The following is a 17,716-nucleotide window of genomic DNA, read 5'->3' as shown; positions in this document are numbered from 1 at the left end:
CCTTCCGGAGTTTCCAAGTGGCCAGTGTGTTTGGTTGGAGATGCAGCATTTCCATTGCGCACCTACCTGATGCGGCCCTACCCTGGTAGGAAACTAAATGAGGCAAAAGAGTGTTCAACCACTGCCTCTCCAGGGCACGCATATGTATTGAAAATGCTTTTGGCATTTTAGTGCCACGATGGCGGGTTTTTCTTGGAAGTGTGGAATGTGAGCAAGAGCTTCTCAGCAGGATGATTGGGGCTGCTGTCTGTCTGCATAACTTTCTGATGACAGGCACTGCATATCGCTCTGATGGTTACGGTGATAAGTCATGTGGGGAAACAATGCATGATGGAGAGTGGCGCCACACTATCACAAATTGGAACCCAGGCACTACCATCAAACAACCGCCCCACTTCAGCTGCCACGGCAATGAGAGATGAAATAGCAGATTATTTCATGTCTGCAGAAGGTTCATTGCCGTGGCAGTTTAACGTTGTCAGGCGGTGCTGAAATCCCAGCTCTCTCCCTTCATCTTTTGTACTCCTACAACTTCTAATGGTTAAACTGCACCACTTTGTATATATGTATATATACATGTATTGTATAACATTTTTCCTCTTCCAGCATCATAACAAGTACTTTGGCTTCTGTAATTATGTACGATTTTGCCCTTACTACTATTTCCTTTCTTGAGCTTTTGTTTTCTCTATTTATGGTGAAGAACTACAGGTTTTATAGCAGTCATATGCCAGTGATTTGTCTCACTAAAATTGGCATATTACCTGTATTTTACATGTAGACATACGTGTTCTTTTTCTGCATTAATGACAGAAGAGGAACCGAGGGGCTCGATTTTGTTAATCATGTGTATGTGGTCTTTTTTTCTGCATTGTAACTAAAGCTAACCCTATGAGCTTTTTAACAGGTCTGTCTGACAGGTTAACTTCGGGCCCTCCTTCTGTGTATGTCATTTTCACATGAAGTGTACATCACTGAGTTCCGTGAGCAGGTTGCTTAACCCTTTGCGACACGGCGTGTACAATTGTACACGCGATTTTCACGAGCTTTTTTGCGAGCTTCTATCGTCGTCATCAACACTTGGGCCATTGGAGCCGCATTCGAATTTACCGCTCTACCGGACGGTGCTGCCATCTCGTGATTGCCGCGCCAAATGCATTACCAAAACAAGAAAACAAGATGGACGCCTCGACGTTCTACGGCGCGTCAAGTAGGTGCTCTTGGCTTTATCTTTTCTGCCTATTTAAAACGTTGATTAAGCTGGAACTAAAGCTGTGGACCTGATAACTAAGTGCTATAGATAAGAATAATACGGAATTATTTTTTATTGTACTACTGGTTAGGAAACGGTGGTCATGTTTACGATGGCGTGTCTATTTGTACACAACGTGTCACAAATGCACCGTTTAGGCGGCCGCCGGTTCATCCTGCTGTAACTGCGGCGAATGTCGCTTTTCTGCTTTACTGAGCCTTTTTTTCCTTTTATAGGCATCCAGACTCATGCGAGAACAAGACGCAAGACTCCGAACTCGTCAGTAGACCAGCTTTTTGACGCCATCATGAATGGAGATGTGTCAGACGCCGATCTTTCTGACGATGAAGTCGCCGATGTACAGGCAGCTCAAGCGGTAAGTGGCAAATAGCGAAATTTCTTGTTAGCAGTTGCATCATTTTGCCTTTACGTTTGCAGGTAACTGCATCGAATGAGGAGCATGACCCTAAAATGCATCCTGCAGACGACGAGGGTGATCTCAGTGACAGTGATGAGATGCCTGCGAAAAAAGTGAAGCATGTCAAGTGGCTCTCCAAACCTTTCGATCCAGTGGACACGCGCTGCACCTACCACCCGCTTGGCGGATCAACGCCAGAAGAACCGCTAAAGTATTTCATGAAGTATTTCACCGATGAAGTGTTCGAGGACTTCACGAAGTACACAAATATTTATGCCTTGCAGAACACAGGAAACGAACTTTCGTGCTCCGTGCAAGAGATGAAAGTGTTTTTTGGAATTCTCATTTACATGGGTGTCCTGAAATTCCCACGTGTCCGCATGTATTGGCAAAGCGGTACCCGAATTTCTGCAATTGCAGATGCAATGGCGGTAAACAGATTTTTTAAATTGCGAAGCGCATTGCACATAACTGACCAGAATGAGCCAAGGGATGCATCCAGTGTGGACAAGTTCTGGAAGGTGAGGCCGCTCCTCGATGTCATTAGGTCCCGGTGCCTTCAGCTTGAAGAGCTTGAACATAACTGCATTGATGAGCAGATGGTGGCATTTACAGGAAGGGTCCCAGCAAAACAGGTGGTGAAAAGTAAGCCAAACCCTGTTGGTGTGAAGATCTTTGTGCGATGCAGCACCGATGGTCTGGCGCATGATTTTGAACTCTATCAGGGCAAAGGCACAGGAGTAGACCGGGAGTTCTCCTACCTTGGTCTAGGGGGCTGTGTGGTAATGAGACTTGTGGAGTCATTCCCACAGCACCGCAACCTGAAATTGTTCTTTGACAATTACTTCACGTCCGTGCTGCTTCTGAGGGAGCTAAAAGGTATTGGAATCCTTGCCACGGGTACGATCAGGTGCAACAGGCTGCTGGGTTGTAAGCTGAAGGGCGAAAAAGAAATGCGAAAGGAGGAGCGTGGGAGCACCGATGTCAAGGTGACAGAGGAAGGAGACGTTGCCCTTGTGCGATGGAAGGACAACAATCTGGTCACGGTGGCCTCAACACAGGTTTCCACTGGTGAAGCTAGGGCTGTGAGCAGGTGGAGCTCCTCGAAAAAGGAGCGCATCGAGGTAGAATGCCCACAGGCTATACTAGAGTATAATCGCCACATGGGTGGGGTTGATAAGTTGGATTTTATCATGTCGCTCTATCACATCAGAGCAAAGACAAAAAAATGGCCTGTAAGGGTAATTTCACACCTCACCTCATTTGCGCTTGCAAACTCATGGTTGCAGTATTTAAGAGATGCTTCTGCTGAAGGCCTTGTCCGAAAGAACACGATGGACATGCTACAGTTTCAAACCGATACTGCCATGAGCCTGCTTGTTTCCGAGAAACCTTTGGAGAAGAAGCGAGGGCGACCAAGTGCGGAAAGCTTACAGAGGGTATCAAAAGCACCTCATAATAGTGGACCCCTCCTTACAAACACTGTTCGTTTGGATGGTAAAGCGCACTGGCCTCAGCACGTGGATGCACGATTCCCACAGCGTTGCCGGAAGCCTGGATGCAATTCCAAATCACGAGTTCGGTGCAGGAAGTGCGAAGTGTTCTTGTGCCTGTCCGCCACTAATGACTGTTTTTATGAATATCACACCAAGTAAGCAAGAAGGCTGATCAGCTGATGACCAAAGAGGAATTTTTTATCGCTCTACCTGCAATATTTTCATGCAATAAAGCCTTCGGTTGACTTTTGCTGACTTAGTTGTATTGAGTCACAGTGTGTACATATGAGGACGCGACCTAATTTATTAAGTACCTAAGGTACCGGCTTGTTTATGGTTTTTTACTGAAATATTGTTCATCAAGAGTGCACACAGGCAGTTTCAAAATTTTCTGATGACTATATCCTAATGCGTGTCGCAAAGGGTTAAATAGAAAACATCACATAGAATAAAAAAAATGAAATTTAATGAAACGTTTAGAATGAGACACAAGTAAGCAACATCAGTTACATTTAATGAACTATCCATAACAAGACTTATTTCTGTACAACAGATACAAAATGCTAGAAGTGCAAGAAAAAAATGCAACACAGAAAATTTATTTCGGATGTAGTATATGTGTGTTCTTTACAACTGCCAGTTGGCATTGCCCTTGTCCTTTCTCTGGCAGTTGTGGATATTGTGTTGGAATAATCTGAATAAATATTATTTAACGGCAGTGAAAGCCCTGAAATATGCGGGACTTGGGAATGAGACATTCATCCTCACAGTGGAATTGAACGTTGCAGTCTTATGCTGTGCGCTACTGTCTGAACAAATGCAGCTGTGCAATAGAGAAATGCTGTACTTTTGGTACCATATGATGCTCAAAATACCTTGAATGCGACAGAAATAGAGCGCTTCATTTAGTGCACAATAACATGAGAAATAAGTATGAAATATGTATCACATATTACGAAAAATGCCCATATTCCAAAAACAAAATAGTAATGCAAAACAAGCTCATGAAACAAATATTGCACTTCTTGAATTGGCATGCTGAAAATGCCATACAAAAGACATACAACTCTTGATTTAATGCAATAATGAAATCTCGTATAGTAATGGAATACACATGACTATCAAGAAACAAGTACCCGTAGTTACATACTATGTAGTGCTCAACGTAAAGTGCTACCTCAGATCACACAGTACAGTGATTAAATAATCGATCTGATTAAGGCATTTACTGAGTTAGATGTTGCTCTGGTTTACCCTTTTATAGCTCGGTACATGTATCACATGCATACACAAATAGTAAAACTGCACTCAGGATGACTAGAAATGGAATGGCAACTTTCAGGCCATTTCAATTGCTGCTGTTGTAGAATAAAAGGAGTACGCACTTGTACCAATCACTTTGTAAAAAGACATCAAATGTGGTACGTATCCATACCCAAGTATTTTTGGTGTATAAGGAAGCTTGCATTGAACTTGAAGATTGCTTTAAGAAGTATTGAGCCAGCTAACAAAGAAGGCTGAAAAGCTCAACAGGTTTTCAAATAAAAATTTTTCTGCCAATATGAGCCTTCTGCCATTTTACAGGGCAGGTTATCCAAATTTAGGCCTATAGACAAACCAAACGCCTCATTCTCAGACATTTTTTTCTGAAGTTGGCCCAAAAGTTCGTCTTCAATGCTGTCTGTCTTTCTTGTCTTTTTTTTTTTTTGCTTGGGTGGAGCCTCACTATATCGCTCGGCTGCCAATGATGCCAGCGTTGCTGGTGGTGGTAGCTCAGGTGGGGCATCTAGAAAACTTTCAACTGCTGATGGTGACGGTAGTGTGGTGCACATTACTGTCATCAAAATGCTTTCAGCGGTCTCACCAACATCATCACTGCCCGAGTAGGAAGGGGCTTCCATGCTGCATGTAGTTCTGTAGTGAAAAGGCTGACATTATTCGAGGAAAACAGGTGCGCAATTGTAAGGCCAAACAAAATTGGTTTTGCAGCCATTTCATTTGGCTGTGTCGCTCTCTGAGAATGCTGAAAACTGCTTTGGAGGAATAATATTGTTTATAGAAAGAGAATAATATCGCCGTACACTTCAGAAAAAGAAGTTAAATGTCGCGTGCACAATCGTAGTTAACCCCAATGAGACACGCAGTTCTGTCGACGTATTCAGTGTTCAATTTATAGTTTCGTGTAAAGACTAAAGCAATATGAGAAAACTAGCGCCCTGAACATTTCGTACTAAAAAGAAAGAAAAGGGCAGATGCGGCCAGCTCCAGCAAACTCGTGTGTCTTAAATGAACAGAAAGAAAATATTAATGATGTGCATTTGAAAAATGCAAAGCGGATCACAATCGCGTAAAGAGCAAGGTAGGTTTGCTTCACTGAATAACAGCAGTGTCATGCGGGGAATTTTTAGGAAAAGAACAAACGTACGATTACGGTATACAGCCATCAAAGTAGGCAAAACACTAAGCAGCAATGAATGTTATCGCAGAACTGAAAATGCATAATAACTCACTTTCTCGGATGGCTGCAATCTCTGTGAAAGGCCATCGACTCGGCAAACTCTCCCACGCTCGCCGAGAAACATAGCCGCTGCCGCTCTTCTTTGTCTGTTCAATCGCCTTCAATTCCTGTGTGTAGCGGTCTCTCAGTCGCTTCCAGAGTTTGAGACACTCTTCAACTAAAACAGGAAAAGCAAGGCATAACAACGGTGATTGCATACCAGGTTCGGAGAAGTATCCACTTTCGAGTATGTCGACAAAGTATGAGTACATAAACATCGACAGACCTGTCGAGAGGCGTTGTTTTTGCAATCCACATTGCGATAATCTACCCATTTCGTGTCATAGATGCAGGAATGCTGCTGTACGGCGTCCAAAAATCTCTCGATCACGGAACCAGAGAGGTCCACCACGTTTTCGTGAGAAGCGGCCATTTTGTACTGGCAGTGAGTAGCTATGGCGACGAGAGAGGACGCTCGGTGCTGACGTGTTCGGCGCGAAATGCAGACGGCTCTATTTGGAGCCGGACGACGCCCAAGCGCGTCAGGAGCCGTCGGACTGTAGAGGGTGGTGCTGCAGCTGACATAACGTCGCCGTGCCGCATGCGCGCGCGCACGCTACATCGGAGTATATCTGCCCCTTAAGGAGCGTAGCAGCAAAGCAGCTTGCATCACAGCGTGTCATTGTTCTAAGCGAGGTTAGTTGACGTTACGGCCGAAGTAAATGTGCATTTTTCTGACGTCGCTGCAATTGTGCTCGTTTGGTTCCTGTAGAGAATGCTTGGTTTGTTTTCCTTTGTGCGCTACGGTTTTGTTGCTTACAACAGCCGTATGCGGCAACGATAAAAATGATCCAGTGGTCAGAAAAAAATGCATAAATTGTGAGGATATGACCAGCCAAATGTCGGTAACATTACATAAAAACTAGAGCTGAACGCTCATTTCTAGAGGCTAGTTCTGAGCTTGCCTGAAACTAGTAATGCACAAGTAAAATCAAAATCATTTAGCTCCTGTAAAATTTTAAGTATGTTTGCTGATAAAGCAGCATGGAACCACAAGCCAGCTCTGTTGTATTCAGCACATTCAAGCTGTCATTTGAAAAACAGTACTTACTAAGATTTCAATCAACCTTACAGGTCAACCACTCCCAGTGCCTACGAGTCATCGCTGAAAGTGTGGATTTTGGCCAGAACAAATGGCACTGTTACTACCACTCATTGCACTTGCATGGCAGGTGTAGGTGAAGCGTGTTCACACATTGCCGCGACACTTTTCACCATTGAAACTGCTGTGGGGCTGAGGCACTCTATGACTTGCACAGAAAAGAAAAATCAATGGCTACCACCCCATATCCGAAATGATGAGTTCAAGAGGCTAAGGGAGATTGACTTCTCATCAGCGAAAATGAAGAGGAAAATGGACAGCATTCTCATCAGCGAAACTGAGGAAGAGGAAAATGGACAGCATTACAAACAAGTTATGCTGAAGAAGCCCCATCGCCACAACCAATCCCAGCTCCAATGAAGGCAGAGACTGAGCAGTGTTTTGGAGCAATAGCAAAAGCAGGGGCCATGGCAGCGCTATTCATGCTGCATGAAGAATATAACGCACTTTATCAGCCACCAAAAAAGAAAAAACCTGTGATCCTCCGTAATGTTATGTGTGAAGAGGCTACCTCCGAGGATTTGTCTGCCCTGGTGCGCCGGGCTGAAGTGTTTTTAAAAGAAATGGTCATAACAGAAGAGATGGTGTAGCATGTGGAAGCCACAAGAGAGCAGCCCAAATGTGCCAAGTGGTTTGCATGTAGAGCAGGCCAGGTAACTGCTTCTGGTATGGAGTGTGTGTGCAGCACGAGTCTGAGCCAGCCGGCAATTAGTTTGTTAAAAAGAATATGTTACCTAGAGATAAACAAGTTTTCTTCTGCAATGACAGAATGGGGACATAAGCATGAAGGCACCGCCATCTCCGCCTACCAGAAACAAACAGCGCAACACCACACCAATATGACACTGAGAAGAGTTGGCGTTTGTTTAAGTACAAAGTATCCCCACCTTGCTGCATCCCCAGATGCTCTTGTCAGCTGTTTGTGTTGTGGTGAAGGCATTGTTGAGGTCCAATGCCCCAACTCTGTGGCAGAGTCTGGGATAGAAGCTGCGTTAGGAAGCAAATATTTCTGCCTGGAGACTTGGAGACTAGTACAGACGGACTTCGCTTGAAGAGAACTCATGGCTACTTTTATCAGGTGCAGACAACTGGCAATGTGTAGTGCAAAGTACATTAAGACTTTGTTGTTTGGACACCTTGTTCAGTGCATATTGAAAGGATAATGGAAGACAATGCATTCTTTCGTGGAATTGTGGGATCTGCAACGCAGTATTTCACGCATGTTGTCCTACCGGAAATGTTTGCAGGGTATTTCACCCGAAAAGATGCACCGGAGGCTGGCACTAGCTCCCAAAAATCTGTCTACTGTTACTGTCAAGGCCCAGAGACAGAGAAAATGGTGGCATGTGATGGGGAACTCTGCCGATACAAATGGTTCCACTACACCTGCATTGGACTAAAGCGAGCATCGAAGCAGGAACTCTGGTTTTGAGAAACATGAATGTTCATCATCTTGCCTAAATTTCCGTGTTGCATTGTACAAATCCAGACTGGGCTCAAGTGAGAAAGTGCTGCATATTACTTTGTGCATCAAACAAGCTTGTAGCATGTGTAAAGTAGGAGAGAGTAAAGAAAAATGATCTCTGTTATGACAGAAAAATTGATGATGATAGCAAAGTAACAAAGCATACAAAAAGCAAGACAACATTTATTACACAATGAAAGCATCAAATATACAGGATAAAACTCTGCAATGATGAGGAGTGCTAGCTCATTTGTCAGACATGTGCAAGAAATATAGGCTTTCACTGCGCACTTGATTTAATTTATACATGAAGTATTTACTGGCAGCAAATTGCAATCGAAGTGTTTGAAGAAAAATTAAAAAATCACACTAGTCTCTGAACTGTCATTATTAAGTTTGTGGCTTCAACTACATTTGTTTTTATCACGCACATCATGTGACAATAAAAGGATGTCATTTGGAAGTGTTCCAATTTCTTCTGCACATTTTTATGTAATTAAACAGAGTGTGCAAGTAAATATGAAGAAACATTTTCTGCATGTAGTCAAAATGGCCGGAATTACGGACACACTTCGATGAATTCATGCAAGTACTGCCATCTGCAAACTAACACGAATGCGTCGCAAACTTAGTCACATGGTTTTGGATTAGCAGGAACGACAGACTGGCAGAAATTAGTCAGTGCACAGCACACAACAGCAATCTTGTGATGTGGAGTGAACTGGTGTCCCGCTTTGCGAGTCGCATACTCTCTAGTGGCAGGTCTGACTTCATCATAACATACTTGTTCCTGACCAGGTTACCGTTTCAATATGCATTCTAACATTGGCAATTTTCCTTGTTGTCTCTGCATCTACTGCCGAGAGTTGTCTTTTGCCCTTTGTTAATGCCGGAAGGTCCAGCCTTGCACAGTACAGACCTACAGTGTCTGCAATGTTCAAGCCTCGATCAGCCAACACCACGTCCCCTTGTGACAAATGGTCAAGAATGCCACTGAATTCGGTAATGTGCTTGTCAGGGGTCCTTCCACCCCAGCCCTCAGAAATAAAAGTGATCACCCTCTGGGGACATTTTCCTATGAGGTACTTGCCTGTATTACTGCACTTACACTGAGACCAAGTCTCACTCCTTGGCTTTAGAGATGACGGCCGCTCAAGTTTGATCTCAAAGCAATCGAGTATTACAGCTACCTTTTCTCCGAAAGAATCGAAAAAGGCCTGTAGCATTGTCCTTTTTATAGCATGCCTTGAGGGCCATGCTATTATGGGCTGAAGTCTAGTAAATGCTACATGCACCCATTTGTCGAATATTCAACTTACAGTTGATTCAGACACACTGAAACGGTAAGCAAGGTCTTGGAATGGCAGATTCAACCTCAGCTTCATCAGGAACACCAAAAATTCCTTGAACTTTCCCAATTAGTTCTGTGGTGTGTGCTTGACAAACACCTGCACAAGGTTTAACACTGACAGAAGGACTGAAAAATTCAGAAGTCCTGTGTAAAAGGCCACCTTCTCAGGCTGTTCACGAAGGGACACCTCTGACATTAATGCAGACTGCTTCTGGCTTTTCAATGTGGCCAACTCGCTGGTTACTTTCTGGTAGTCCTCTTGTAGCGCCTCAAGATCTTGGCACGTGAGGTCGGTTTGCACTTCAACTTCAGCAAAACGTAATGAAATGAGTCAGAAGTGCCTATCAGCGTGAACCCCAGGCAGACAAAAGGAAAGCGTTAAACAGTACAAAGTACAACAAGTACGGTGATTGTGATTTGTGGTAAGGGAATGAAACAGAGGAAAGAAAGGGATGTTAACCAGTCAGGAGTCCAGTTGGCTACGCTATGCTGGGGGGGAGATAGAGAGGGAGGATATATAGACGTACACGGACGATATGTCTATTGTGAGCAAAATATCCAGAAGGTTGCACCAGTAGAAGGGTAGGCAGCATAGAGCATTTTATTTTAAAATTTATTTACATATCATCATTTGCCCGAGCATTACAGGCAGTGGTGTAATGAAAAATTGCTAGCATACCCGAACATAAGGCCAAGAAAACACATCTTGGGCAACTTGATGCCTTTCACTGTGTATTTGGCATTTCTGCATTTTGTTTCATGAGAAATTGCTTTGTACTCTGAACCAAAGCATTGAATGGTTACCGTACAGTCGCACTGGTTGGTTATGATAAGGGGAGGTAAGATAGGTTGCCTGCTGCAAATAATTATGTGGTTAGAAAATAATGATGTCCTCCCAGAAATTCATGAGCTCTCACCTTTCTCTTTTTTTGATGTGCTTTCAAGACCATGGCCGGGATGAAATTACTACATTGTGATCTTTGGTAAGGAAGAGATGCTACTTTCTGCAGCCCTTGTAAGGAGCACTACTCAGCGTCTTTGGGTGAAGGTGAAAGGGAATGAAAGAATGAAAAGAAAGTCATAGTCGAGGGCTCAGGAAACATTTGACGATCTGTGTATTTTAATGTGCAATCAATCTAAGAACACGGGCCTTTAGCATTTCGCCTCCATCGAAATGCGGCTGGGATTCCATCTCGCGATCGTCGGAGCTGCAGCCAATCAAGTGCCATAACCACTTACCTGATGTGGACTTCAGAATGGGGCCTACTGGAGAGGGCTCGTTGCGCTCTGGTTCTGTGTCCATGGCAGGCAGCACGAGCGATGTTCCAGGCTCCGCGGACGGTCTGCTTACTGCGACAGCATCCAGCTTGCTTTTCCATCGCTGTTCACAGCGGTGAAAACGCACGATTGCTGCGGCAGTAGTCTAGTCATAACAGCCGTGGCCCAGTCATAGACTCGGCACACAGTCGGGGGTTTGTGTCATCCATTAAATTTGCAGGTCTCCCTTTTGAAAGAGTACACGTACACGTATGTTGCACAGTTAAGCCACAGTTAACAATTCAAGGCACATTTATTCAAGGGCAAAAGCTAGTCTGAACGTCGCTATGAATCTTGGCAGCAATGGGAGAAGCGACGCAAGTGCATCAGTAAATGTGTTAAACCTGGGCATAACTTGAAAATACCCTTACCTGTGATGAAGTGAAGACTGCAGACACGGACGTATTTCTCGTTGACACGGACGTGTTTCTCGTTTTTCAAGTCTCCTCTGTTAATGCACGCCAGCCAAGCGTTCTGGCGCTGTTTGGACAACAGCCTTGTTTGTGTGCACTGATTTGTGATAATTGCGGGCAAACTAAAGATTCTAAGGCTTGGCTGTACCTTGTCTTTAGAACAAGCTTCACTTCTTGTTCTGCAGCCGAAAATAGCGCAAATCGTCATGATGAAGCCAGAGACGCATCCGCAGAACAGATCTCGTCGTTGCGAACCTCCCCACTACGATTTCAAACAGTTGCAAGTGTTCTCAAACATGGCAGTTTCCGGTCCGCTAGTTCTCTGATAGCCTCTGTGGCTATCACAACTTTTCGCTTGAAGGCGGCACTGCAGCGGCATCTCCTGCTTGGTGCCATCGCGATAACACCACGCCACACACTGATACGGCCAACACGACATAGGTCAAAATGGCAACCTCGCTTGTGTACGGTTGGCAACTGGCATGGCTAGTAGTGGCTGTGATACTGACTTTTCTAGATGGCGCTAGCTATGCACCATATTTAGCAGTTTCAATGAAAAACTGGCGCGTTCTTTAAGATCCTCGAATCTAAGCCGACCCTAGAGTTTGGAATACGATTGTTTGAAAAAACTATCGGCCTAGATGCGAATAAATACGGTATACTATTAAAGCTATCAGCTTCTCAGAGATGCATAGCTAAAAAAAATTTGCAGGCACATACAATGACGGACCCAGAAAGTTTATTTACATAAGTGTGTGCAGGTTCCAAAAATCCCAATATTACCTAAGTAGTGGCATGTCATCTCTGCCTTTTTTTCCTCTTCGAACAGGACTAAGGGCCGGATTCTGAAATCCTCCTAACCTTAGACCGTTTCCTTACCTTCCGCAAGGAGCCCTCCATGCTACCTAAACGTTAGGCGCCCTCGGAAGGCCACCGCGAATTCTAAAAGCTTCCTTTCGCCTTCCCTGCGGAAGGAGCGCCTCGCCAAAGGAAGTGTAACGTTAGAGGCTTCTGGTTTCGAGATTACCCACAAAAAATGCGAAATATTTGTAATGAGTTGCCGAGACAAAGTGCCGGGACTGTTAAAATTGCATTTCTACTTTTATACTGGGGCATAAATTACATTTCTTTGGTTAATAACGTAAAAATGGTTCGAAAAGGATGCGCGTGGCAAGAAAGCAATCTCAGTCTAGCAACTATGGCAGCATCTGAGTTCGTTTGGTCAGGCGTCGCTTTTTTCCTTTCTTTGCGTGCGCTTTCTTTCGTGTGTGTGTGTGTGTGTATGTGTATTTGCCATGCCGGGCAAAGCATATTTTACGGAAGAAGAAAAGGACTTGTTCACGGAACTTCTGCAAAGGTACAGCAATGTGATTGAAAGCAAGAAAACAGATGCTGTGTCGCTGAACGCGAAGGCGAAAGCGTGGGAGCGGCTGTGCACAGAATATAACAGCATGCCGCACGTGCGTCGACGCGAAGTAAAACAACTAAAAAAACTGTGGGATAACCTGAAACAAAAACTGAAAAAAGCAATGGCGCAGCAGATCAGAGACGTCATGGCCACAGGTACGTTTTCGTCTTTGTTTCCCCTAAACGTTGCAAATATTTTCCACCTGAAAACTTGCAAAAAGAGAGCGTAACGTATTTCAGGTGGCGGACCACCGCCTGAGCCGCTAGACGACAGGCTCACCCGAGTCGAGGCGCTCGTGCCGCACGTGGCGGTGCGAGTGCCGAACCCATTTGACAGCGACAGGCAGTCGCAGACGCCAGCCAGTGAAGCCGTTACAGACATTATTGACAGCATGATGCATGAGACCGATTCACGGTACCACGACAGCGACGATGGTAAGTATAGTTTCTACGACTACAACTGTTTTTTTTTTGTAGTTTTGCGGCCACCTTGGCACGCCTCACCGCTCAATATGTGCAGTAATTGCTCGAGTGCTGCTCACGGGCCATTTCATTACGATAAAAGCCCAAACACTTGCTGGCCTCGCTGCCCGACGTTTCCATCATATAGCGCGGCAAAATTTGCGGTTGGACCGCATGTCGTATGTACTGTAAGGAATTAATGAATGTCAGTGTAATTACCTGTTGGTGCAAAATTGTGACGCACATTTTCCGCTCAAGGAGCAGGCTTTGCGTAATGAGCGCCTGACCTGATAATATGAAAAATAGCCTATTCCTTTGCACATTACTCCGATATTTTGCTACTTTCCCAAATTATCCCAATGTTGCATTGCTGCGCTTCCGGGAGCACAGACAACCGATTCCACTTTTTATGCGGAACTAGTTCCTCTGCATGGTTAGGTGAAACCCGTATGCCTGTTGTGAATGCACGCATTCAAGCTACCACTGCAACGCAGCAGCACGATCTTGTGTTCGAGCAACTCGCTGTAGAGCATGTACAGAGTGTACATCATGCATTATGTACAGTGTGACGTAGTAAATAAAGGCGGTAGAGTGTAGTGCGCTGCAATAATTGCTGCCATTCTTTCTTCTGGACAGAGTAAAGTGGCATGAACAAGTTTGTTTTGTGGTGAACCGTTTATTTGTTCTTTTTAAAGCACTGTGAAACTTTTATGAACACTGTTACTTGCAGAGTTCGGGATGAATAGTAACCTTAGCCAGGCAGGTGGGTTTGCCGAGGCTACATCACAGCAGTGCTCGCCAGCACCTCCTCTCAGCAGTGGTGGGCTGCCTGCAGAAACAGCAACCTCAAGGCCATCGGGCAGCCAAAACAGAGAAGATGCTTTCATGGACCAAGGCTCAGGAGCTGAGCCAGTTGTTCGCCGTCGCCAAAGTGGTCGTCTTGCTGCTGTCGACACAGCATTATCGACGGAGCTGGAGGCTCGCCTTCGTGCTGTAGACGACGAGAGAAATCAAAGACGTATTGAACACGAGGCCAGGATGAAAATGATATCAGGCGAACATGCTTTGAAGATGCAGCAATATACCGATGAACGGCGCAAACGGAGTGCGCTGCACAGAATGAAGGTGCGTGTTCTAAAAGCTAAAGAGAAGGTACAAAACTTCAAACAAGCAATTCTAAAAAAGCAGCTCGAACTCCTCAGGCCAGGAGGCATTGCTGAATGTGACCTCGTTCCACAAGACTAAAGGCATTTTTTTTTCAGAGGCGGCAGCAATAATAAACCTAGCCACAAGCCATATAAATGAATAAAGTCAATTTCATTTATCCTGAAGAATCGCCACTGTCTGATATGCGAACACTTCTCCACTTTTAATTACGCAGCACAGATCGCAGTTTTACCTCTACACCGTGTCCATATCGCTGTCATCTTCACTTTGGGCACTTGTGAAGCAACGCTGGATAAGGTGCCTTCGATGTTGGGTACCCAGAGGTGAGTCAGGTTCACACAATGCCACACCTTCACCTTCAGGCTCCGGCTCGTCAACATTAGGGTTGGGTTCCCGCAAAGTGCAAGCAATGTTATGCAGTGCTGCACATGCGGTGATAATTGCAACCGTCCGCTCTGTCAGCGTTTCCAGCTTTGTCCTGAGGCATGCAAAACGTCTCTTCCAGAGTCCAAAAGCTCGCTCAATGGAATTCCTCGTTCTAATGTGACTCCTGTTGTACCTGCCAGGAGAACAGCAAAATAATGACTTCGTGCTTATTTCACATTGCTTGAACAAAATTCTTTCTTCCTAACCTTTTCTCTGCAGTTGTTTGAGGGTTCCTCAGTGGGGTCATCAAATAGGGCGAACATGCGTAACCTTGATCACCAAGGAGGATGCCAGTTACTGCCTTCTGCTCATACATGACACTTACTCTGCTGTTAGTAAAAATTCGACTATCGTGGACAGAGCCAGGCCAGCTTGCCACGACGTCGAAAAACTGAAGCTCGGGCCCTGAGACCACCTGTAAAAGCAAAACAATGATTTCACACAGTGGCACATGCGTTGACGTATTGCATGCACACAGATGCCATGTACAGTTGTCCACACACTCGCCTACACCGCTCAAAATGACTGGGCTTCCTTTGCATTTATGGCATTTGCCGCTGCCTGCTAGGGTGAAGAAATCTTTTTCACGCAGGGTTACACAGCTATGGTCACGAATGTGCACGCCCTCTAGATAAATATGTGGTCGACATATATAAATTTCTAATGCCACATGTCAACTGCGCTCAACAGATATACATACGTAATGCGACACGTTAACTGTCATTTCACCTTATAACCTTTCGTTTTACCTCTTTTTTTCTCTCTGTGTGCGTGCGTACTTTTGTGTACAATGGACACAGCACCTGCATGATTCATGTACGGAAGTGAAGAGAAACGCGAATTGCGCTGCAGTCATTTCTAGCAGGTTTCGGGGAAAACTGGCCACTCACCTGCACATTTATGGAGAATACTCCTTTCCTGTTTCGGAAGACTTCTGCGTCGTCTCCACCGGGACTTTTAATGGGTATATGAGTACAATCGATGCACCCAGTAACCCCAGGGAATCCTCCGATTGAATAGAACCTTGTCATGACTAACCTCGCTTCACTGGCGTTTGGCAGCCGAACGTACTTGGGATACAGACGTCGGCATATCAGCTGTGTCACCTCCCAAATACACCGGCACACAGAGGGTTGGGATACACACACAAGGTCTCCTACAACAGTTTGCATGGAACCCGTTCCGTAAAAACGCAGTGCAATGAGGACCTTCAAGAGAGCAGGTAGCGGCGCTCCTCTGTTGTCAGTGTTACAATGCAGTTGCAGCTCTGCCAGTATGGCTGTAACAGCTCGCTTGGAAAAACGATACCGGGCTAGAAAGTCCCCTTCGTCGTAGTATTCCAGTGGATTCTGCCTGTCAGTCAGGCGCCGGGCTAGAGTCAAAGGTGGAGGCTTGTACACAGTCCCGTAACGGAGTTCATTTGCTCGTCGAAGAAACCGTGCATAGCTTTCGAAGCTATCGTCTTGCAAGGCCGTCATTCTCGCCGCTCGCTTTCCACAAGATCACAGTGCAAAAAAGATATGGCACAAAACGCGGTCCGCGTAACCAAACTGGGCGTCAGTACACGGCGGCTGGCTACCGCGGCCTTGGCTGCGCACGGCACCTACCCTAGCCGAGCGTACCGCGTGCAAAGTCATGCGGAGAAGCATACGTTCAGGTAGAGGAGCGCGGTTAGGACGCATGAAGGTAGCATGCCGGCTCCCTAAGCGCGGGGAAGCACCAAGGAGGCCCTAACTTAGTGCCCCTTAGTAAGGTACGTTCCAGAATTGACGCCAGGTCGCCTCACAGCGTGTGAGGCATCCTTAGTTAGGAAAGGAGCGTTTCAGAATCCGGGCCTAAGCAGTGAAGCTCCAGCTTCGAGTGTTGTCCCCTACTTTCGTGGCATGTGAAAAAATTCGTGTTGCCTATGTTAAAGAGGGGGGGGGGGGGAGAGGAATGGAACTAGGAATGCAAATTTTCAGCACATCGTCTCGTCGCAGACTTTCCTGCATCCATTCTGATGTTGTAAATCCATTGTCACTACCAATACAATGACAGTAAACATATTAGACAGAGGTGTTAATCATTCGATCAGAAAAATGTAGCCGGTGCCTTCAGCAGAAAACATAAGTCAATGAACACATAAAATGTTTCCTCGTAACTAAAATAAAGCGACTGTGCACAGCTAGTTTGCCACTAAGGTTGCATGAATGCACCGGCTGTCGTGAGATTGCATAAGCTTGGTAGCACTGGGCTCGATCAGTACTTGGTGAGAGACTCCTTAGGAATGGCACTGTCCTGAATTACTTGTTTCTTCGGCCCATGTGCGTTTATATGGAGCTAGTTTGCAGCCCCCCTCAAGAAGCCATAGGTGGCCGTAGCCCTGAGGCTTCCACCCCCCTGGATGTATACCTTTTCCCAATGTTTACTCATGTGACAGCAGACGACATGCTTTTCAATAATGCAGTGTAGGGTTGTCACCAGTGTGTACCCAAATATATTGTGTGCTGTATTATCCTGCTTGCAGGTGAAAGGTTCCCTTGTCACTGTTTCTGTGATATGCCAGGAAAAGCATGTCAACATCTGGCAGTCAGCTGAAGAAAGGGAAGTGTGCCTTGGGTGACATTACACTGGCTGCTGCAATTCTTTTCACCGGCTGCAGCATGGTGCAGTCCTTGCATTTTCTGAAGAATGCGGGCGTAGCCTGCTTCAGCGAGAGATCATACCATCGCTTGCAAAGCAAGTTGTTGCTTCCAGCAGTGAACGAGGTAATGGAATTTCTGTATTACACAAATTGAGATGACCACAATCTGTTGGTGCTTGGGTGTGTTGCATGCTGAAAAAAAATAATTGGTCAAACTCATATTCACTGTACACTGTAACTGCACTGGAAGCTGTGTGAGC

The 17,716-nt window shown here is 45.4% G+C and overlaps 3 protein-coding genes across 4 annotated transcripts; 2 read left to right on the top strand and 1 right to left on the bottom strand.

Moving 5' to 3' along the window:
* The first annotated feature begins 1,000 nt into the window (after positions 1-1,000).
* LOC126534625 (piggyBac transposable element-derived protein 3-like) lies at positions 1,001-3,421 on the top strand. 2 transcript variants are annotated; one of them, XM_072289092.1, is made up of 3 exons: positions 1,001-1,210; positions 1,489-1,628; positions 1,691-3,421. In XM_072289092.1, exons 1-3 carry the CDS (start codon positions 1,180-1,182, stop codon positions 3,323-3,325), a joined length of 1,806 nt encoding a protein of 601 aa, XP_072145193.1. In that variant the 5' UTR covers positions 1,001-1,179; the 3' UTR covers positions 3,326-3,421. The 2 variants fall into 2 exon arrangements, with proteins under 2 accessions (XP_072145193.1, XP_072145191.1); XM_072289090.1 differs by having other exon boundaries at positions 1,001-1,628.
* An 8,759-nt stretch (positions 3,422-12,180) lies between these two features.
* Positions 12,181-14,633, top strand: LOC126535735 (uncharacterized). Its single transcript, XM_050182520.3, has 3 exons — positions 12,181-12,934; positions 13,019-13,213; positions 13,971-14,633. Exons 1-3 carry the CDS (start codon positions 12,667-12,669, stop codon positions 14,483-14,485), a joined length of 978 nt encoding a protein of 325 aa, XP_050038477.2. The 5' UTR covers positions 12,181-12,666; the 3' UTR covers positions 14,486-14,633.
* LOC126534631 (putative nuclease HARBI1) lies at positions 13,897-16,671 on the bottom strand. The gene is made up of 4 exons (XM_050181903.2): positions 15,724-16,671; positions 15,040-15,248; positions 14,640-14,966; positions 13,897-14,231 (listed from the first exon to the last, which is right to left on the bottom strand). The coding sequence occupies exons 1-3, from the start codon at positions 16,309-16,311 to the stop codon at positions 14,642-14,644; spliced, it is 1,122 nt and encodes a 373-aa protein (XP_050037860.1). The 5' UTR covers positions 16,312-16,671; the 3' UTR covers positions 13,897-14,231; positions 14,640-14,641.
* Between the last annotated feature and the right edge of the window lie 1,045 nt (positions 16,672-17,716).

This window comes from Dermacentor andersoni, chromosome 7 (assembly GCF_023375885.2).
Source record: "Dermacentor andersoni chromosome 7, qqDerAnde1_hic_scaffold, whole genome shotgun sequence".
Taxonomy (NCBI): Eukaryota; Metazoa; Arthropoda; class Arachnida; order Ixodida; family Ixodidae; genus Dermacentor; species Dermacentor andersoni.
This window is presented reverse-complemented; position numbering and strand designations above follow the sequence as displayed.

Coding starts and splice junctions, on each gene's coding strand:
- LOC126534625 (XM_072289090.1), top strand. CDS start 1,446: ATGTCGCTTTTCTGCTTTACTGAGCCTTTTTTTCCTTTTATAGGCATC. Junction 1,629..1,690: donor ATGTACAGGCAGCTCAAGCG/GTAAGTGGCAAA, acceptor TTACGTTTGCAG/GTAACTGCATCGAATGAGGA.
- LOC126535735 (XM_050182520.3), top strand. CDS start 12,667: ATGCCGGGCAAAGCATATTTTACGGAAGAAGAAAAGGACTTGTTCACG. Junction 12,935..13,018: donor CAGAGACGTCATGGCCACAG/GTACGTTTTCGT, acceptor AACGTATTTCAG/GTGGCGGACCACCGCCTGAG. Junction 13,214..13,970: donor GTACCACGACAGCGACGATG/GTAAGTATAGTT, acceptor TGTTACTTGCAG/AGTTCGGGATGAATAGTAAC.
- LOC126534631 (XM_050181903.2), bottom strand. CDS start 16,311: ATGACGGCCTTGCAAGACGATAGCTTCGAAAGCTATGCACGGTTTCTT. Junction 15,249..15,723: donor TATTCTCCATAAATGTGCAG/GTGAGTGGCCAG, acceptor TTGCTTTTACAG/GTGGTCTCAGGGCCCGAGCT. Junction 14,967..15,039: donor CAAACAACTGCAGAGAAAAG/GTTAGGAAGAAA, acceptor TTCTCCTGGCAG/GTACAACAGGAGTCACATTA.